Source organism: Pongo pygmaeus, chromosome 17 (assembly GCF_028885625.2).
Source record: "Pongo pygmaeus isolate AG05252 chromosome 17, NHGRI_mPonPyg2-v2.0_pri, whole genome shotgun sequence".
NCBI classification, from domain to species: domain Eukaryota; kingdom Metazoa; phylum Chordata; class Mammalia; order Primates; family Hominidae; genus Pongo; species Pongo pygmaeus.
In genome coordinates, this window is record NC_072390.2 from 46,568,809 (window position 1) to 46,585,552 (window position 16,744).

Below are 16,744 nucleotides of genomic sequence, written 5' to 3' on the forward strand. Positions count from 1 at the left end.
AGATTCTGTCTCAAAAGAAAAAAGAAAAAAAGTGAGTTTTCTTCTCCGGGCTGTTAAAAATTTGAACTCAAAGAACCATTTTATAAGTGAATGTGAAAAGCACCTGAACTACTGCTATTAGCTGCCCCTCTCGTCACGTGCTCTTCCTCCTTCCAGGAAATCTGAAGCTAGTATTAGCTTTCTTGTCTTGCTTCCACTGCGCTTGCTGCTAAGGAGGAAAAGCAACAAAAATACAAAATGTAGTTTGGTAGAGGGAATTAGCTATTCATTGGACAAATAATTATTATTCTAGGAATCCTTGCTTTTGAGATGTACATTAAAACCCATTTCCTCCATAAAGTTTTCTGTTAAATCCATGTATTTCTAATCATTCCATTTCCTATCCTCATTATAGCCATCGTTTAATGCAAAATTTAATACTTTGGCAAATACCATTTTTTCTCTCTCATTCTGATAGATATGTAATAATGTAAACAGGTTGAGAGCAAAGTTCATGACATCTGCATAACACCTAACAATGCCAATGTCAACATAGACAATAAATGGCAGAATTGATTTAAATAGTCCCTTAAATGGCTTCTATTTATTCATTTAGACCATGGGAGAGGGTTTTAACAAAGGATGGTAATAAAATCTTTCTTTTCTCTGAAGCTAATTGTAGATGCTGTATAATGTTCCAGATGTTCCTTAGTTTCTTTCACGTCATTGTGATCCCATCTTATCGATTTAACCTTTTTTTCTTTTTTTTGAGACAGAGCCTCACTCTGTCGCCAGGGCTGGAGTGCAGCGGCGCGATCACGGCTCACTGCAACCTCTGCCTCCTGGGTTCAAGCGATTCTCTTGCCTCAGCCTCCCGAGTACCTGGGATTACAGGCTCCCACCATCATGACCGGTTAATTTTCGTATTTTTAGTAGAGATGGGATTTCATCATGTTGGCCAGGCTGGTCTTGAACTCCTGACCTCAAGTGATCCACCCGCCTTCGCCTCCCAAAGTGCTGGGATTACAGGCGTGAGCCACCGCGCCCGGCCTTTTTTCTTTCTTTTTTTTTTTTTTTTTGTGACGGAGTCTCTCTGTTACACAGGCTGGACCATCTTATGGATTATCAATTGTACAGATATATCTGGAAATTAAGGACTCATCAAAAAACAAACAAAAAACAAGCAGGGCATGGTGGCTCACGCTTGTAATTCCAGCACTTTGGGAGGTCCAGGCGTGTGGATCACTTGAGGTCAGTTCAAGACCAGCCTGGCCAGCATGGTACAACACTGTCTCTAATAAAAATACAAAAATTAGCGGGTGTGGTGGCACACGCCTGTGGTCCCAGCTACACGGGAGGCTGAGAGGGGAGAATCGCTTGAAACTGGGAGGCAGAGTTTGCAGTGACCCGAGATCGCGCCACTGCACTCCGGCCTGGGAGACAGAGTGAGTACCTGTCTCAAAAAAAAAAAACCAAACAAAAAAATCACTTAAATTAGTGAACAACCTTGGTGAAAACCCACGTCCATGCTTCTACGGCATTTCTCTTCAAAGCTAAAAAAAAAGAAAAAATCAAAAATCAACCCAAAGGTGTAGTAGAAGACTGCATCTGCGACCGTATTTAAGCATCAGTCATGCTGTTAAAGGAGAAAGTGGACATCCTCTCAAGGAAACGTTAATCCTGCCCCCAAAGGATTAAAATCCCGTAACAAATATTTGTTTATAACACATCTTGACAAGATCAAAACATTCTGGTAGCGCAAATAGTAAAGACTAAATCTTGAACATTGACGAAAACTTCCTGAAAGGCCCAATGTATTTGACAGGAGAGGTAACCGGGGTCCCGGGCCTAGCGAGGCGGGGCGGGGAGGCGCAGGTGTCACCGCGGGCGCCCAGCTGCTTACGTCACAACACGCGGAAGGCGCCGTGCGCCGGTTACTATGGAGGCCGCACTTCACATCTCGTGCCGCCCCGCCTCTCCTGGCTCCTCCGCCCAGATCCCCGGCGCTCCCGCGTTCGGTGACGGCCGGGTAGGCTGTAGGCAGCGCAATGCCAAGACAGAGCTGCTGGCGGCGGCAGGCGAATCTCCCTGCACCATGAGCCTCGGGTCCGGCCCCGTTTGGGGCCGATAAGCACAGCGCACGCCGCCCTCCATTTGCCCCGGGGCCTCGGCTGCGAAGATAGCGGCGGCCGGACAGGAAGCCCGAGGAAAGCGCTGGGCCGCGTCTCTACAAACACGTGAAGGAAAAGCAGCTCCGTCCACAGCGCCGCTTCGGGGCTCCTAGGTGAGAGTCTCCCCGGCGGAAGCGTGGAGGGGCTGGGGTGCCGGGAAGCGGGGCGGGGAGGAAGCCGCGGACACGGGCTGTCCACTCGGGGCTCGGGGTCGGGGTGAGTAGAGGCGGAAAAGCAGTGAAAAGGAGACCTTAGGCGAAGACGGGGGCTGAGGGCGGGGCGCCAGCCCGCGCCTGGAGCCCGGTGAGGGCGTGGCCTAGGGCGTGAGGCCGCGGCCTGGGGCGGGGTGAGGGGCGAGTGGGGCGGGCCCACGGCACGCTGCCTGTCCAGCCTCCCGCCAAGCACCGTCCCCCATCCAGCCCCCTGTGGGAGGAGCCGTGGGCGGGGTCGCCTCTTGGCCGGCGCGTGCGGCAGTAGCGTTTCTGCGTTCCGCCCCGCCCTACCCAGGGCCCCGCCCTCTTCCTGGCGCGCGCTGTATCCTGACGCGATCCCCCTCCCCCCCTCTGGGTTCCTGTAGGGAGTCGGGCGCCGGGCCGCCACCATCACCTCTGCCGCTGCTGCTGCCGCCATCGCCTTGTTCCCCCACCCCCGCCATGGCCGAGGACCTCTCCGCGGCCACGTCCTACACCGAAGATGATTTCTACTGCCCCGTCTGTCAGGAGGTGCTCAAAACGCCCGTGCGGACCACGGCCTGTCAGCACGTGTGAGTAGACGCCCCCTCCCCCGCGCGGAGCCGGGTGGTCGCTTAGGCCCGGCCTCCGGCCCGGGACCCCGGGCTGCCGCCTGGCGGGAACCGAGCCTGCCGCGGCCTGCCCGAGCGTCGCTGCCCCCCGGAGGTCCCGTTCCCCGCCCCTCAGAGTCCCGGGCCGCCCTCCTCCTCAGCCTTGGGGCCCGCTCCCCGCGTCCGGCCCCCTCAGCCCGAGCTCCCGCTCTCCCGCTCTCCCGCTCTCCCTGGCTTTCGCACCCCCGGGGCAGTGGCCAGGCCGTTCCCTGCGGCGTCTTCAGGCCCCGGAGGCCCCTGTCGTCTCCGCCAGGCCCGGGAAGAATTGCGGGGATCTTGGAGCCTTTTTGTTTCTTAGCAACCCGGGTGAAGGCTGGGGTGTCGAGTGTCAAAAGCGGCCGGCGGTGCCCGCGCGGGCTCGCTCGCCCCGCGACCTGCCCTGCTTTCAAGTTTCCTCTTTCAGAACCTTGGTCCGTCCCCTCGGTCCAAGAGCTTTTCTGTAACTTCTCCTCAACCCTGCTTCACAGAACACCCTCGAGAGCGTTTTGTTTCGTTTCCAGTCCACTATGTGTTAGAGGGGTCTAGAATGAGTTTTCTTCTCTGGTCTGTTAAAACTGACAGGATTTTCGGGCATTGAAATGAGGGTTCCCCTTTGTTTTACTTTTCTGCTTATTACTTGATTAATACAAGGGTGGAGAAGAGAAAGGAAGAGTTCTGTTACGAGGAATGGGCCGAAATTGAGCTGCTACCCAGGGTGGGGGAGAACACAAAGGGGTTGGGTGAGATAACGCGTGCGTTTGATTGGCAGGCATATTTACAAGAACTTTGATAAAATTTTATGGACGGCTAGGGTGTGAGTAAGGGTTGGAAAGAGCCCTTGTTGAAAAGGTGTCTAGCCTTCTGACAGACCAGACTGATGATCAGAGTCCCCGGGGAACTTTTTAAGTAAACATACCAATTCCCAGGCTCCATTCCAAACTTAACAAAAGAATGTTCGGGCAGGTGGGGCCTGGAAATCTTTATTTATTTATTGTATTTTTTTTTAGTAGAAACGGGGTTTCACCGTGTTAGCCAGGATGGTCTCGATCTCCTGACCTCGTGATCCGCCCGCCTCGGCCTCCCAAAGTGCTGGGATTAAAGGCGTGAGCCACCGCGCCCCGCCCGGAAATCTTTGTTTTTAAAAAACACACTCAGGCTTGAAAGTGACGTGTGCTTGCAAATAACTGAAAAGAATTGACTAACCTTCCAAATGTATTTCATTCTCCTTCCACTTTTTTTTTTTTTTTTTTTTTTGAGGTGAGGTTCTATAATTTTGTAAAGGATGGATTGAATTTTTGGTTCTTAATTGCAAATGCCCTTACTCTAGTTGTTTTCTTGATACCAACTCTTCTCATTTTTTCCACAATCTTAACTGCACTGTCTACTTTATTTCTATTTTGTGCTGGTTGTGTGAGCCAAGAGTGTGTGGATTTTCATGATAGAAATCGTGCCAGTTACGCTTTCGCTCTTTAAGGGAGATGAATGACATCTTAATATTTTGTACTCTTTAAGGGAGATAAATGACATCTTAATATTTTGTGCTCTTTAAGGGAGATGAATGACATCTTAATATTTTGTGCAACAAATGCAGATTCTTAGAGAAATGTTTTGAGGGATCCTTTTGTGGTTCATAGTGTGATGATTGAGTGTTCACAGGCATGTGTGAGATGTGCCACCCTCAAACCTTGTTACAGGGTCAGCACATTACCTATCTGACATGAAAAAAAAAAGGTTTGGAGATGTCTAGGGCACAATGTAGATCTTCCACCTTTAATCTAGCATAACTTGGTCCCTTTACAATATTTAAAAAAAGTTTAAGTGCCGTGTTGGCAGTGGGTAGGTAAAAGGGAGGGAGGAGAGCAAGGTGAGAGGAAGTTGTAATAGCTGCTAACTATATATATATAAAGCAGGTCTTTTTTGGATAGAATCATTCTAATTATCCTTTGGGTCATTGACCTAATGGACCTCATTGTAGTTTTTTAGCACTCCCCAAAATTCCGTGTAGATTGCTCTAGTCCACTTGTGGGACATTTTAAATCAAGGTTTATAATTTGGTTTGACCTCAAGACTGTGGAAAATGTTGGAGATGATTGTTTTTAATTCAGGACCTTTCTCAAATCAACTCATTGTGCATAGACAGTTCTGCCTGAACAATGAATTAAAGAATAGGCAGAGGGAGAAAAAAAGTTTAATTTGGAAGAGGTGGTAATGGAGGAACAGGATCTTAATCAGTTGGAAGGAGTTTAGTGGGGGAATTGGAGAGAAATTTTAAAAATTATCATTTTTTTTTGAGACATGGTCTTATTCTGTTGTTCAGGGTGGAGTGCAGTGGTGTGATCACGTGTCATTGCAGCCTTGACCTCCCCCGTTCGAGCAACCCTCCCGCCTCAGCCTCTCAAGTTGCTGGGACTACAGGAGCGTGCCCCCATGCCTGGCTAATTTTGTTTTCTTTTTTATAGAGACAGGGCCTCACTATGTTGCCCAGTCAGATCTTGAACTCCCGGGCTGAAGTCATCCTCCTGCCTTGGCCTCCCAAAGTGCTGGGATTACAGGCATGAGGCATGGCGCCTGACCTGTTTTTTAAGTAACATAGTTATCTATGTCATTTGCCCTACCTTCTTCACAAAGGACAGACCTATGCCTTTAAAGAAATTTATATTTGGCTGCAAAATCAATTTTTGATTCATGAATAGAGAGTTGAAGTGATAAGGGCTTTGGGTTACTGTGGATCAGTTAGAAAATGAAAAATTTTAATTGCCATTTCAATGACAAGAAAGGATTTGACTACTGACTATCCTAGTTAAAGGAACAAGTTCATTATCATTAGAATAACATTACTAAAATATAAATTCCCGTTTAATCCCCATTCATTCCCTGAAACTGCAGTTGTTGAATGCTCTTTGTCTGGTGCAGGGACTAAGTACTGTCTCTCTGGAGACTTAATAGTCCGCTGGAGAGACCTATAAATGAGTGTGATTGATATAGAAGAGATTTTATGTGAGCATCTAGAGCAGGTATCTAAATTAGCCTAAAGGATAGGAATGATTTCCTAGATGAAGTAATGCCTTAGGTCAGCGTTTGTATTCAGGGTTTGTGGGGAATGCCAGAGTCAAGGAGGGTACAGAGGATGAATGTGAGCTGGACTTTGAAGTTTGGCTGGAGCCAAAGACAGCATAGTGGAGATGGAGCTTAGAGTTATTGGCAGGAACTTACTGTGTAAGCTAATTTGAGCGTTTTCCTGAAAACCTGTTAAATAATTAGATAACCTAATGAATAACACTAGACCTAGTAAATAATTTTTGGCAGGGGAGCAGCATGGTCACATTTCATTTTTAGAAAGTTTACCTTCATAGCAGGGTTTTCAGCTTGGTAGTGGTGAGACTAGTGAAGAGGTTGTTCATTGATGTGTCAGGGAGAGAAATGATTAGAACCTGAACTAAGGAAATGATAGTAGGAATGGAGCAGAGAGACTCCTGACATTTTAAGGACAGTGTGTAAGATTTGATGACTGTGTGTTCAATAGTTAAGTGTGTATACCGTATGTAGATCTGGAATACATGGAGCTAAAGCTGTGGGTGTTGACGTGGTCACCGAGTGAGGTATATAAATGGAAAGATTGAAGAGCATCTAGATAGAGCAAAGTGTTGGAGAATACTTACTTAAATATTGAGTGGGGAAAACTGCAGCCAGACAAGGAACGAACAGAAGGATAGGAAGAAAACCAGGAATAAAGTGAGTGTGGAAACTAAGGATTCAGATCATCTGCAAATGATTGTTAAGGAAGCAGTCAGCATTTTCAGATGCCTTAGAGTGGTCAGATGTAATTTGGTTTTTGTTTTTGTTTTTTTTTTTTGAAATGGTCTCGCTCTGTTGCGAGGAGTGCAGTGGCATGATCATAGCTTACTGCAGCCTCAACCTCCCAGGCTCAAGAAATCTTCCCACCTCAACCTCCCAAGTAGCTAGCTGGGACTACAGGCACTCACCACCATGCCTGGCTATTAAAAAAAATTTTTGTAAAGATGGGTCTTGTTTTGTTGCCCAACCTAGTCTCTAACTCCTGGGTGCAAACTGTCCTCCTGCCTCAGCCTCCCAAAGTGCTGGGATTACAGGCAAGAGCCTCCACGCCTGGCGGATGTAATATTTTGAAAAACATGTTAAGACAAATTAATATGAAAGTTAAGCAGGTAGTCAAAGCAAGGCTTCAGAAGAAAGTACAGACTGGCGTAGGAGTAAGGTGTTTATCTCTTTTGGTGTTTTATTCTGTAATCTTCAAAGGCTCTTGGAAACCTCTGTTCTTCCTTGTTTTGAACAGTCAAGGAAATAATTCTTGTACATGGCAGAAGTAAGCTACTATTGCAATAAAAATTACATATAACAAGTTTGATTCTTTGCTAAACTCTTAAAAATGGAAATCTAATCTGTTTTTGCTTTTAGGCCTGTCTGTAAGGAGGCATCTTTTAAAATGAACTTCTACTTCTTGTTAAGCACAAATTTGTGTAATTTCCTATTTGACCAGCTTGAACATCCAGTTCCTGAGTTTTTAGTTCATATTTACTTTTTTTAATCCTTAATTTTAAAACAATTTTAAATTAATTAATTATTTATTTTTGAGACAGAGTCTTTCTCTGTTGCTCAGGCTGGAGTGCAGTGGTGGGATCTTGGCCCACTGTAACCTCCACCTCCTGGATTTAAGCGATTCTCCTGCCTCATCCTCCTGAGTAGCTGGGACTACAGGCACAAGTAGCTGGACTACAGGCATGCACCACCATGCCCGGCTAATTTTTGTTTTTTGTTTTTTTGTATTTTTAGTAGAGATGAGGTTTCACCATATTGGCCAGGCTGGTCTCGAATCCCTGAGCTCAAGTGATCTGCCCGCCTTGGCCTCCTGAAGTGCTGGGATTATAGGCATGAGCCACTACCCCCGGCCTAATTAATTAATTTAGAAACAGGCTCTCACTCTGTTGCTCGGGCTATATATATGTATATATGTGTGTGTGTATATATATGTGTATATATGTATATAGGGGGGTGTGTGTGTGTATGTGTGTGTGTATATATATATATATATACACACACACACACACACTTTTTTTTTTTTTTTTTTGAGACAGTCTCGCTGTGTTGCCCAGGCTGGAGTGCAGTGGTGCGGTCTTGGCTCACTGCAACTTCCACCTCCCTGGTTCAAGCGATTCTACTCCCTCAGCCTCCCAGGTAGTTGGGATTAGAGGCGTGCACCACCACGCCTTGCTAATTTTTTGTATTTTTAGTAGAGACAGGGTTTTACTGTGTTGGCCAGGCTGGTTTTGAACTCCAGGCTGGTTTTGAACTCCTGACCTCAAGTGATCTGCTTGCCTCGGCCTCCCAAAGTGCTAGGATTACAGGTGTGAGCCACTGCACCTGCAATATATTTCTTACAGTTTAAATTTTTTTAGAGATGGGGTCTTGCTATGTTGCTCAGGTTGGTCTCAAACTCCTGGCCTCAAGCAGTCCTCCCACCTGAGCCTACTGAGTAGCAGGGACTACAGGTGAGTGCCACAGCACCTGGCTTTTGTAATTTTAACAGCTTTATTGGTATCTTGTTACTTGAGTAGTTATGCTCTAAGTATATACTTTAAAATAATTTTCTTCTTTCCTAAAATCTGTGCTATTTAATTATATAATAAAAGGTTGAGGCCGGGTGCGGTGGCTCAGGCCTGTCATCCCAGCACTTTGGGAGGCCGAGGCAGGTGGATAACGAGGTCAGGAGATCGAGACCATCCTGGCTAACACAGTGAAACCCCATCTCTACTAAAAATACAAAAAAATTAGTCGGGCGTGGCGGTGGGCACCTGTATGTAATCCCAGCTACTCCGGAGGCTGAGGCAGGTGAATGGCCTGAACCCGGGAGGTGGAGCTTGCAGTGAGCCGAGATGGTGCCACTGCACTCCAGCCTGGGCGACAGAGCAAGACTCCGTTTCAAAAAAAAAAAGATTTACTTAATTTTAAATCTTGAAGACTAGTTTAAAACCTTTGATTTTTTTTTTTTTTGAAGTTTTTTTGGGGAATGATCTCGATTATCGACTAGGAAGATAGATAGCCTAAGTGCCAGATTTTAAATTATTTAATTTATACTGAAATTGGGAGCATGATGAGTGGGAATATTGTTTTTCCTCTCCCAGTGTTGTTGATTAGCCTTTTGTTGGGAGAATGTGTAACGGAAATTCATCTAGCATCTGCTAGTTTAAAAAAGTTGAGAGAAATGTAGAGAGAACTTTTTGGTTATAGGGTAATGCACTACTCTGAAGATACCAATGCCTTTTCAGAAACATGAAAATTAGTTTTAGTCATTCTTGATTTACACCTTTTTCCTTCCTACTTCTGCTTTGTTTTGAAATAAGTTCTGTCTAGCACTTTGATCCATTCCAGCCCAAAGTGAGATGAGAATAATTCGTTTTATGTCTGAAGAAACATGCCTCGTTGTAAAGAGGAAGAAACAGTAAAATTGGAGATAAAATACCTGAATATCTCTATTTTATTTTATTTTATTGTTAGACAAAGTTTCGCTCTGTTGCCCAGGCTGGAGTGCAGTGGTGCCGTCTCGGCTCACTGCAACCTCCACCCATTGGGTTCAAGAGATTCTCCTGCCCTAATCTCCCGTGTAGCTGGAACTACAGGCATGCACCACTATACCTGGCTAATTTTTTTGTATTTTTGGTAGAGATGGTGTTTCACCATGTTGGTCAGGCTGGTCTCCAACTCCTGACCCCAAATGATCTGCCCGCCTCGGCCTCCCAAAGTGCTGGGATTACAGGTGTGAGCCACTGCACCCAGCCATTCTTTGTACCTCTTATCACAGTTTGTAATCATAACATTTTTGGAATCAGATAATTTGACCAATGTCAGTTTCACTGGTTAGGCTGCAAGCTTTATAAAGGAAGCATCCAAGATCTCCTGTTACTTATTTAAGCCTACTAATATATCATTTCACATATGAGAGTTTTTCCTGCCAGCTAAATTCTGACAAATGGAATTGCTGGGTCAAAGGGTAGATACAAACAAATATTTCTGATACATCACACAAGAATAGTTGCAGCTCTAGTGAAGTGTCTTGTTCATGGAAAGTGCTCAAGGTTTTGATTTGAGAACTGTCAATTATACCTTTTGGTTAAGGGATTTAATACTTTTTAAATTAAGGTAAATTGGCATTCATTGCTTTAGCAAATATTAGGACTGCCTAATAGGTGTCTGGCACCGTTAGGTGCCAGGGATATTGTAAAGAGCAAATAGATAGGATCCCTGCCCTCTTGGAGCTGGGTGTTAGTGATTGATATATATATATAAAATGTTTGGTTGTACAGAGGAAGGAACAGTAAAAATTGGACATAAAAGACCTGAATACCTCTATTTTATTTTACTATTTTATATATATATTTGAGACAGGGTCTTTCTCTGTTGCTCTGTTGCCCAGGCTAGAGTGCAGTGGCATGATCATGGCTCACTGCAGCCTTGACCTCCCTGGGCTCAAGTGATCCCCCTTTAGCCTCCCCTGTAGCTGGGACTACAGGCATGTGCCACCACCACACCCAACTAACTTTTTTTTTTTTTTTGAGGTGGAGTTTCGCTCTTGTTGGCCAGGCTGGAGTGCAGTGGCACGATCTCGGCTCACTGCAACCTCTATCTCCCGGGTTTAAGCAATTTTCCTGCCTCAGCCTCCCAAGTAGCTGGGATTACAGACATGCGCCACCAGGCCCAGCTAATTTTGTATTTTTAATAGAGACGGGGGTTTCACCATGTTGGTCAGGCTGGTCTCGAACTCCCAACCTCAGGTGATCTACCCACCTCAGCCTCCCAAAGTGTTGGGATTACAGGCGTGAGCCACCGCGCCCGTCCTGTATTTTTTGTATAGACTGAGTTTCACCACATGTTGGCCAGGCTGGTCTCAAACTCCTGAGCTCAAGCGATCTGCTCACCTTGGCCTCCCAGAGTGCTGGGATCACAGGCCTGAGCCACTGCGCCTGGCCTGAGATATATTTACATTAAAATAAACACTCAGAAAAATGGTGTAATTACAAATTTATAGGTTTTGAGAGAGTATAAGAGAGGGACCAGATCTAGTGGGTGAGTATCGATGACCCTTTCTTGAGGAAGTGATATTGTTGCTGATATCTAAGTGAAATGTAGGTATTAATTTGTGGAGGGCTGTGCTCATGCATAGAACATTCTGGGGAGAAGAAACATTCTGGACAAAGGTCCTGAGGTAGGAGGGAACATGCAGGGCTTTGTGTTTGAATGACAGAAGCATCTTCTGGGCTTCAACCTCTTATAGGTTTCTTTTTTTTTTTTAAAAAAGACAGAGTCTGGCTCTGTTGTCCAGGCTGGAGTACAGTGGCACACGCAATCTTGGCTCATTGTAACCTCCGCCTCCTAGGTTCAAGCCATTCTTCTACCTCAGCCTTCTGAGTAGCTGGGATTACAGGCGTGCACCACCACTCCTGGCTAATTTTTGTGTATATATATATATTTTTTAATTAGAGTCAGGGTTTCACCATGTTGGCCAGATTGGTCTCGAAATCCTGACCTCAAGTGATTTCCCTGCCTTGCTCTTATAGATTTATTGACATTTTATTTTTTTAAGCCTTAGTTTCCTCATCTGTAAGATAAAGGAACTTACTAAGAAAAATTTATTTTTTTTTAAGAATTCAAGATCATGAATGGATAGTTTCTGGGATCCAGCCTAGCACCTAGCACATATTATGTACTCAATAAGTGGTAACTGCTATTTTCATAAATGTCATGTTGCTTTCCCCAAAATTGAGCTAATTTACAAAATGCCATTAGTACTGTAAAAGTAAATTTGTAATCCATCATCTTTGCCAATTTTGTTTTTTTAAGCATTTTTATGCTATTTTAATACAGTTCATAATGGTGTCTAGAAGTCACATTAAAATGTATTTCTTTAGTTGCTAGCAAGGCTGCATGCATTTTTCCATATTACATTTTTGCTTGTTTGAGACAGGGTCTAACTCTGTTGCCCAGGCTGGAGTGCAGGGGCATAATCATGGCTTACTACAGCCTCAACCTCCTAGGCTTAAGTGATCCTCCTAAGTAGCTGGGACTATAGGTGTGCACCACCATGCCTGGCTGATTTTTTTTTTTTTTTTTTCAGTAGAGAGGAGGTCTCACTGTGTTACCCAGGCTGGCCTCAAACTTCTGGACTCAAGTGATCCTCTGGCCTAGGCCTCCCAAAGTGCTGGTATTACAGATGTGAGCCACCACACCTGACCTTTTTTTAGTTTCTTTTTTTTTTTTTTTTTTTTTGAGTCTCGCTCCGTCACCCAGGCTGGCAGTACAGTGGCGTGATGTCGGCTCACTGCAAGCTCCACCTCCCAGGTTCACACCATTCTCCTGTCTCAGCCTCCCGAGTAGCTGGGAATACAGGCGCCCGCCACCACGCCCGGCTAATTTTTTGTATTTTTAGTAGAGATAGGGTTTCACCATGTTAGCCGGGATGGTCTCAATCTCCTGACCTCGTGATCCACCTGCCTTGGCCTTCCAAAGTGCTGGGATTACAGGCATGAGCCACCACGCCCAGCACTTTTTTTTAGTTTCTTATATGAATGTTTTTAATAATATCACTAGTCTGTAGTAATGCAATTAATATTTGAAGAGTTTGTATTGTACAGTTTGTCACCTGATTTATCACATGTAATTTTGGGGGTTAATTTGGGATTTTCTTTTTTTCTTTTGAGAAATAGTCTCATTCCGTTGCCCAGGCTGGAGTACAGTGGCACTATCTCAGCTCACTGAAACCTCCATCTCCCAGGTTCAAGTGATTCTCCTGCCTCAGCCTTCCGAGTAGCTGGGATTACAGGTGTGCAACACTATGCCCAACTAATTTTTATTTTTAGTAGAGATGGGGTTTCACCATGTTGGCCAGGCTGGTCTTGAACTCCTGACCTTAGGTGATCCACCTGCTTTGGCCTCATAAAGTGCTGGGATTACAGGTGTGAGCCACCATGCCTGGCCAATTTGGGATTTTCTAACAAAATAGTTTTGTGATCTAAATTGATTTTTTGCTTTTCTATATTTTTATGCCTTTAAAATTTGCTTTGTTTTTATAGCCTATATATATACGTGTGTGTGTGTATATATATATTTTTTTGAATCCAGACCATTCCATTTATTAGTTGTGTGTCAATATTTTTGAAAGTAAATGCTGAATAGAAATTGTTGGCTTTTTTCTCCTTTTTAGTAAAAATTCATTCAGCATTTGTTTATTTTTCATTTTTTGGTTAGAGACTAGTTTTAATTTAACTCTGTTGCCCAGGCTGGAGTACAGTGGGGTGGGGTGATCATTGTTCATTGTAGCTTTGAACTCCTGGAGTTAAGGAATCCTACTGCCTCATCCTCGCAAGTAGCTGAGACTACAGGTGCACACCACCACACCTCACTAATTTTAAAAAATTTTTGTAGAGATGGGGTAATCTCACTATGTTGCCCAGGCTGGTCTTGAACTCCTAGGCTCAAGTAATCCTCGTGCCTCAGCCTCCCAAAGTGTTGAGATTATAGGTGTGAGCCAGTGTGTCTGGTCTCATTCAGCATTTGATTAAACATTTTTGTGTACCTGATATTCAAGGCACCAAGAAAAAAAAAAGGTTGGTCCTTCAAGAAACACAATCAATAAACAGCAATTTTCCACGAAATATTTTTATTATCCCTTTTTATCATTAAAAATTTTTCTTTAGACAAGAATACATGTTGAGCTTTTGAAAACTTCATGGGCCGAGCGCGGTGACTCACTCCTGTAATCCCAGCACTTTGGGAGGCTGAGGCGGGTGGATCACGAGGTCAGGAGATCGAGATCATCCTGGCTAACACAGTGAAACCCCATCTCTACTAAAAATACAAAAAAAAATTAGCCAGGCGCGGTGGTGGGCACCTATAGTCCCAGCTACTCGGGAGGCTGAGGCAGGAGAATGGCGTGAACCCGGGAGGCGGAGCTTGCAGTGAGTTGAGATCGCGCCACTGCACTCCAGCCTGGGCGACAGAGTGAGACTCCGTCTCAAAAAAAAAAAGAAAACTTCATAGCAAATTAGGAATAGGCTAAAAAACTTTTTTTTTTTTTTTTTTTTTTTTTTGAGGCAGAGTCTAGTTCTGTTGCCCATGCCAGAGTGCAGTGGCCTGATCTTGGCTCACTGCAACCTCTGCCTTCTGGGTTCAAGCGATTCTAGTGACTTAGCCTCCCAAATAGTTGAGATTACAGGCATATGCCATCACGCCTGGCGAATTTTTGTGTTTTTAGTAGAGACAGGGTTTCACCATGTTGGCCAGGCTGGTCTCGAACTCCTTGAGGTCAAGTGATCCCCACATCTCGGCCTCCCAAAGGGCTGAGATTACATGCATGAGCCACCAGACCTGGCCTAAAACTTAAAAAAAAAAAAATCCTCATTAAGGGTGGCTTCCCTAAAATCTATAGCAAATATACCTAGTTGTAAGCTTTAGGTGCTTTTCTAGTTAGGAACTAGTCAAAGAAGTCTGCATCACCCCTGACTTTTAACATTGTATTTCAGGTTTTAGACAATTCAGTGAGAAAAGAAGAAATCAGATACCCAGAGACGGAAAAGGAAGAGATAAAATTGTCATAATTTGTCGATTAAAAACAAGAGAAACAGTAAGAGTACAGAGAGGTTTGATGCAAGAACAGACAAAAATCAACAACATATCTTTATACCAGCGGTAATCAGATAAAAATTTAATAGAAGAAAAACGTCACTTACAATAGCAACAAAATTATAATGTTATTTGGACTAAACAATAAAAATATACACAGCTTCTTGAAGAAAATTACAAAACTTTATTGAAAAGCATAAGAGAACATGACATTTACGGTTAGAAAGATTTAATAAATTTAAGGTATCAATTTTCTCCACATAGTTCTAAACATACAGTTCTGGTGAAGTCCCAACATGATTTTTTGGTAGAACTTGAAAAATGGATTAAAAAATTCTAATAAAGAGTTAATGACTATGAATAACTAAGAAAATATTTGAAAAAGAAGAACATACAGATAGCACAACCCTATCAGATATAATGAGATATTATAAACAATAGAAATTAAAATAGTATGGTTGGCTTCTTTGGTTTTCCTGTGAAAATATTATTAAATTAAAAATATAAAAATACAAAATGAAAATAAAAAAAATCACATACTTTTTTTCTTTTTTTTTTTTGAGATGGAGTCTCCCTTTGTCCCCTAGGCTGGAGTGCAGTGGCACCATCTTGGCTCACTGCAACTTCTGCCTCCTGGGTTTAAGTGATTCTCCTGCCTTAGCCTCCTGAGTAGCTGAGATTACAGGCACCTGCCACCATACCTGGCTAATTTTTGTATTTTTGGTAGAGACAGGTTTCACCATGTTGGCCAGGCTGGTCTTGAACTCCTGACCTCAATTGATCCGCCCACCTCAGCCTCCCAAAGTGCTGGGATTACAGGCATGAGTCACCACACCGGCCAAATCGTATGGTGTTCATTCAGCAGTAGATATTTGACTAGAATATACTACAGAGTCCAGAAATAGTTCCACATGTATTTTGGAACTTTTTATCTTTGATAGACGTGACATTGCAAATGAATGAGGAAAAGGTGGCTTTCATCAGTAAGATAGTATTTGGGCAATAGCTTTATATGTAGAATCTCTGCTGTGTGCTATACATGATAATATTTCCAGATGGATTGAAAACTTTAATGAGCAAAGCTTAAACTTTAGAAGGAAATGTGGGGGAATATCTCTGATGGTGAAGTGGGGAATTCTTAAGACTGCAAAAGCATAAACCATAATTTTAGGAAAAGGCCATGACTGAAAGTTAAAAAATTTCCATATCAGAAGACCACAAGCAAGGTTAAAGATAATTGATGGACTGAACAGTGATGTAGTCTGTTCTACTTGCTACAACAGATATCAGAACAGATAGGTTTATATGTGACTTTTTTCCCCCTGAAAATTGTTTTGGTCCATCAACAAATGGTAGCTGAAGCAAAGCACACTAAAACGTAGCTGAATATAACAAACCATAGAATTAAGCACTATGACACAAGGTGCCCAACGTTCATTCTTCTTAGTTCAGTTTGGCTATGAGTTCTCTCTTGGAATACCTATTGCATGTTTCTCCTTTCCCTTGTGCATTTTAAATTTATTTCCGTAATTTAACAGCTTCAACCACTTATCCCTCTCTTTTAAAAAAATTTTTAGGGTGAAGTGTTTATTAGGAACTTTACATACCTTTTCAGAATCGTTCGTATTTTTATTTGGATTGTTTGGGTTTTGTTAGTAGTCTGGCGACAAGGTTGCATGAGTGGTCTATTCCAACCGTTTTTTTCCATAAGCCCTATAAGTTTTAGTGTGTGGGTATGCAGAATGCAAAGGTTTTCAGTGTTTCATATGTTACATTATATCAGAAATGCCTTAAGTGATATAAAATGATTTAGTATCCAGAAGATGCAGTTCTAGGTTATAAATCATTTCTCCTCAGAACTTTGAACACATCATTCTATTATTTTGTCATTTGTTATTGCTCATGAGTTTGATGCTAATCTGATTCTCTTTCCTTAGTAGGTGATCTATTTTTACTTCCTCTCTGGAAGATATTAGAAGCTGAAAAATTATTTTTAATTAAATTAAATTAATTAATTTATTTATTTGTTTATTGAGATGGAGTCTCACTCTGTCACCCAGGCTGGAGTGCAGTTGTGTGATCTCGGTTCACGGCAAGCTCCGCCTGCCGGGTCCACGCCATTCTC

General features: G+C 43.4%; 1 protein-coding gene and 1 non-coding gene across 5 annotated transcripts in view; both read left to right on the top strand.

Annotated features, from left to right (window-relative positions):
* The first annotated feature begins 1,823 nt into the window (after window positions 1-1,823).
* Window positions 1,824-16,744, top strand: part of RNF138 (ring finger protein 138) — a 39,764-nt gene continuing 24,843 nt past the window's right edge. For 3 of the 4 annotated variants that reach the window (XM_063653522.1, XM_054460287.2, XM_054460288.2), the window contains exons 1-2: window positions 2,124-2,263; window positions 2,728-2,913. In XM_063653522.1, the coding sequence (XP_063509592.1) occupies window positions 2,804-2,913 (110 nt within the window). In that variant the 5' untranslated portion in view covers window positions 2,124-2,263; window positions 2,728-2,803. Of the gene's footprint in view, window positions 2,264-2,727; window positions 2,914-16,744 lie in introns of all 4 variants that reach the window. The other variant, XM_054460286.2, reaches the window with a different exon arrangement.
* On the top strand, window positions 4,586-4,688 carry LOC129019208 (small nucleolar RNA U13). Its single transcript, XR_008495553.1, has one exon. It is a non-coding gene; the product is annotated as a small nucleolar RNA U13 (small nucleolar RNA).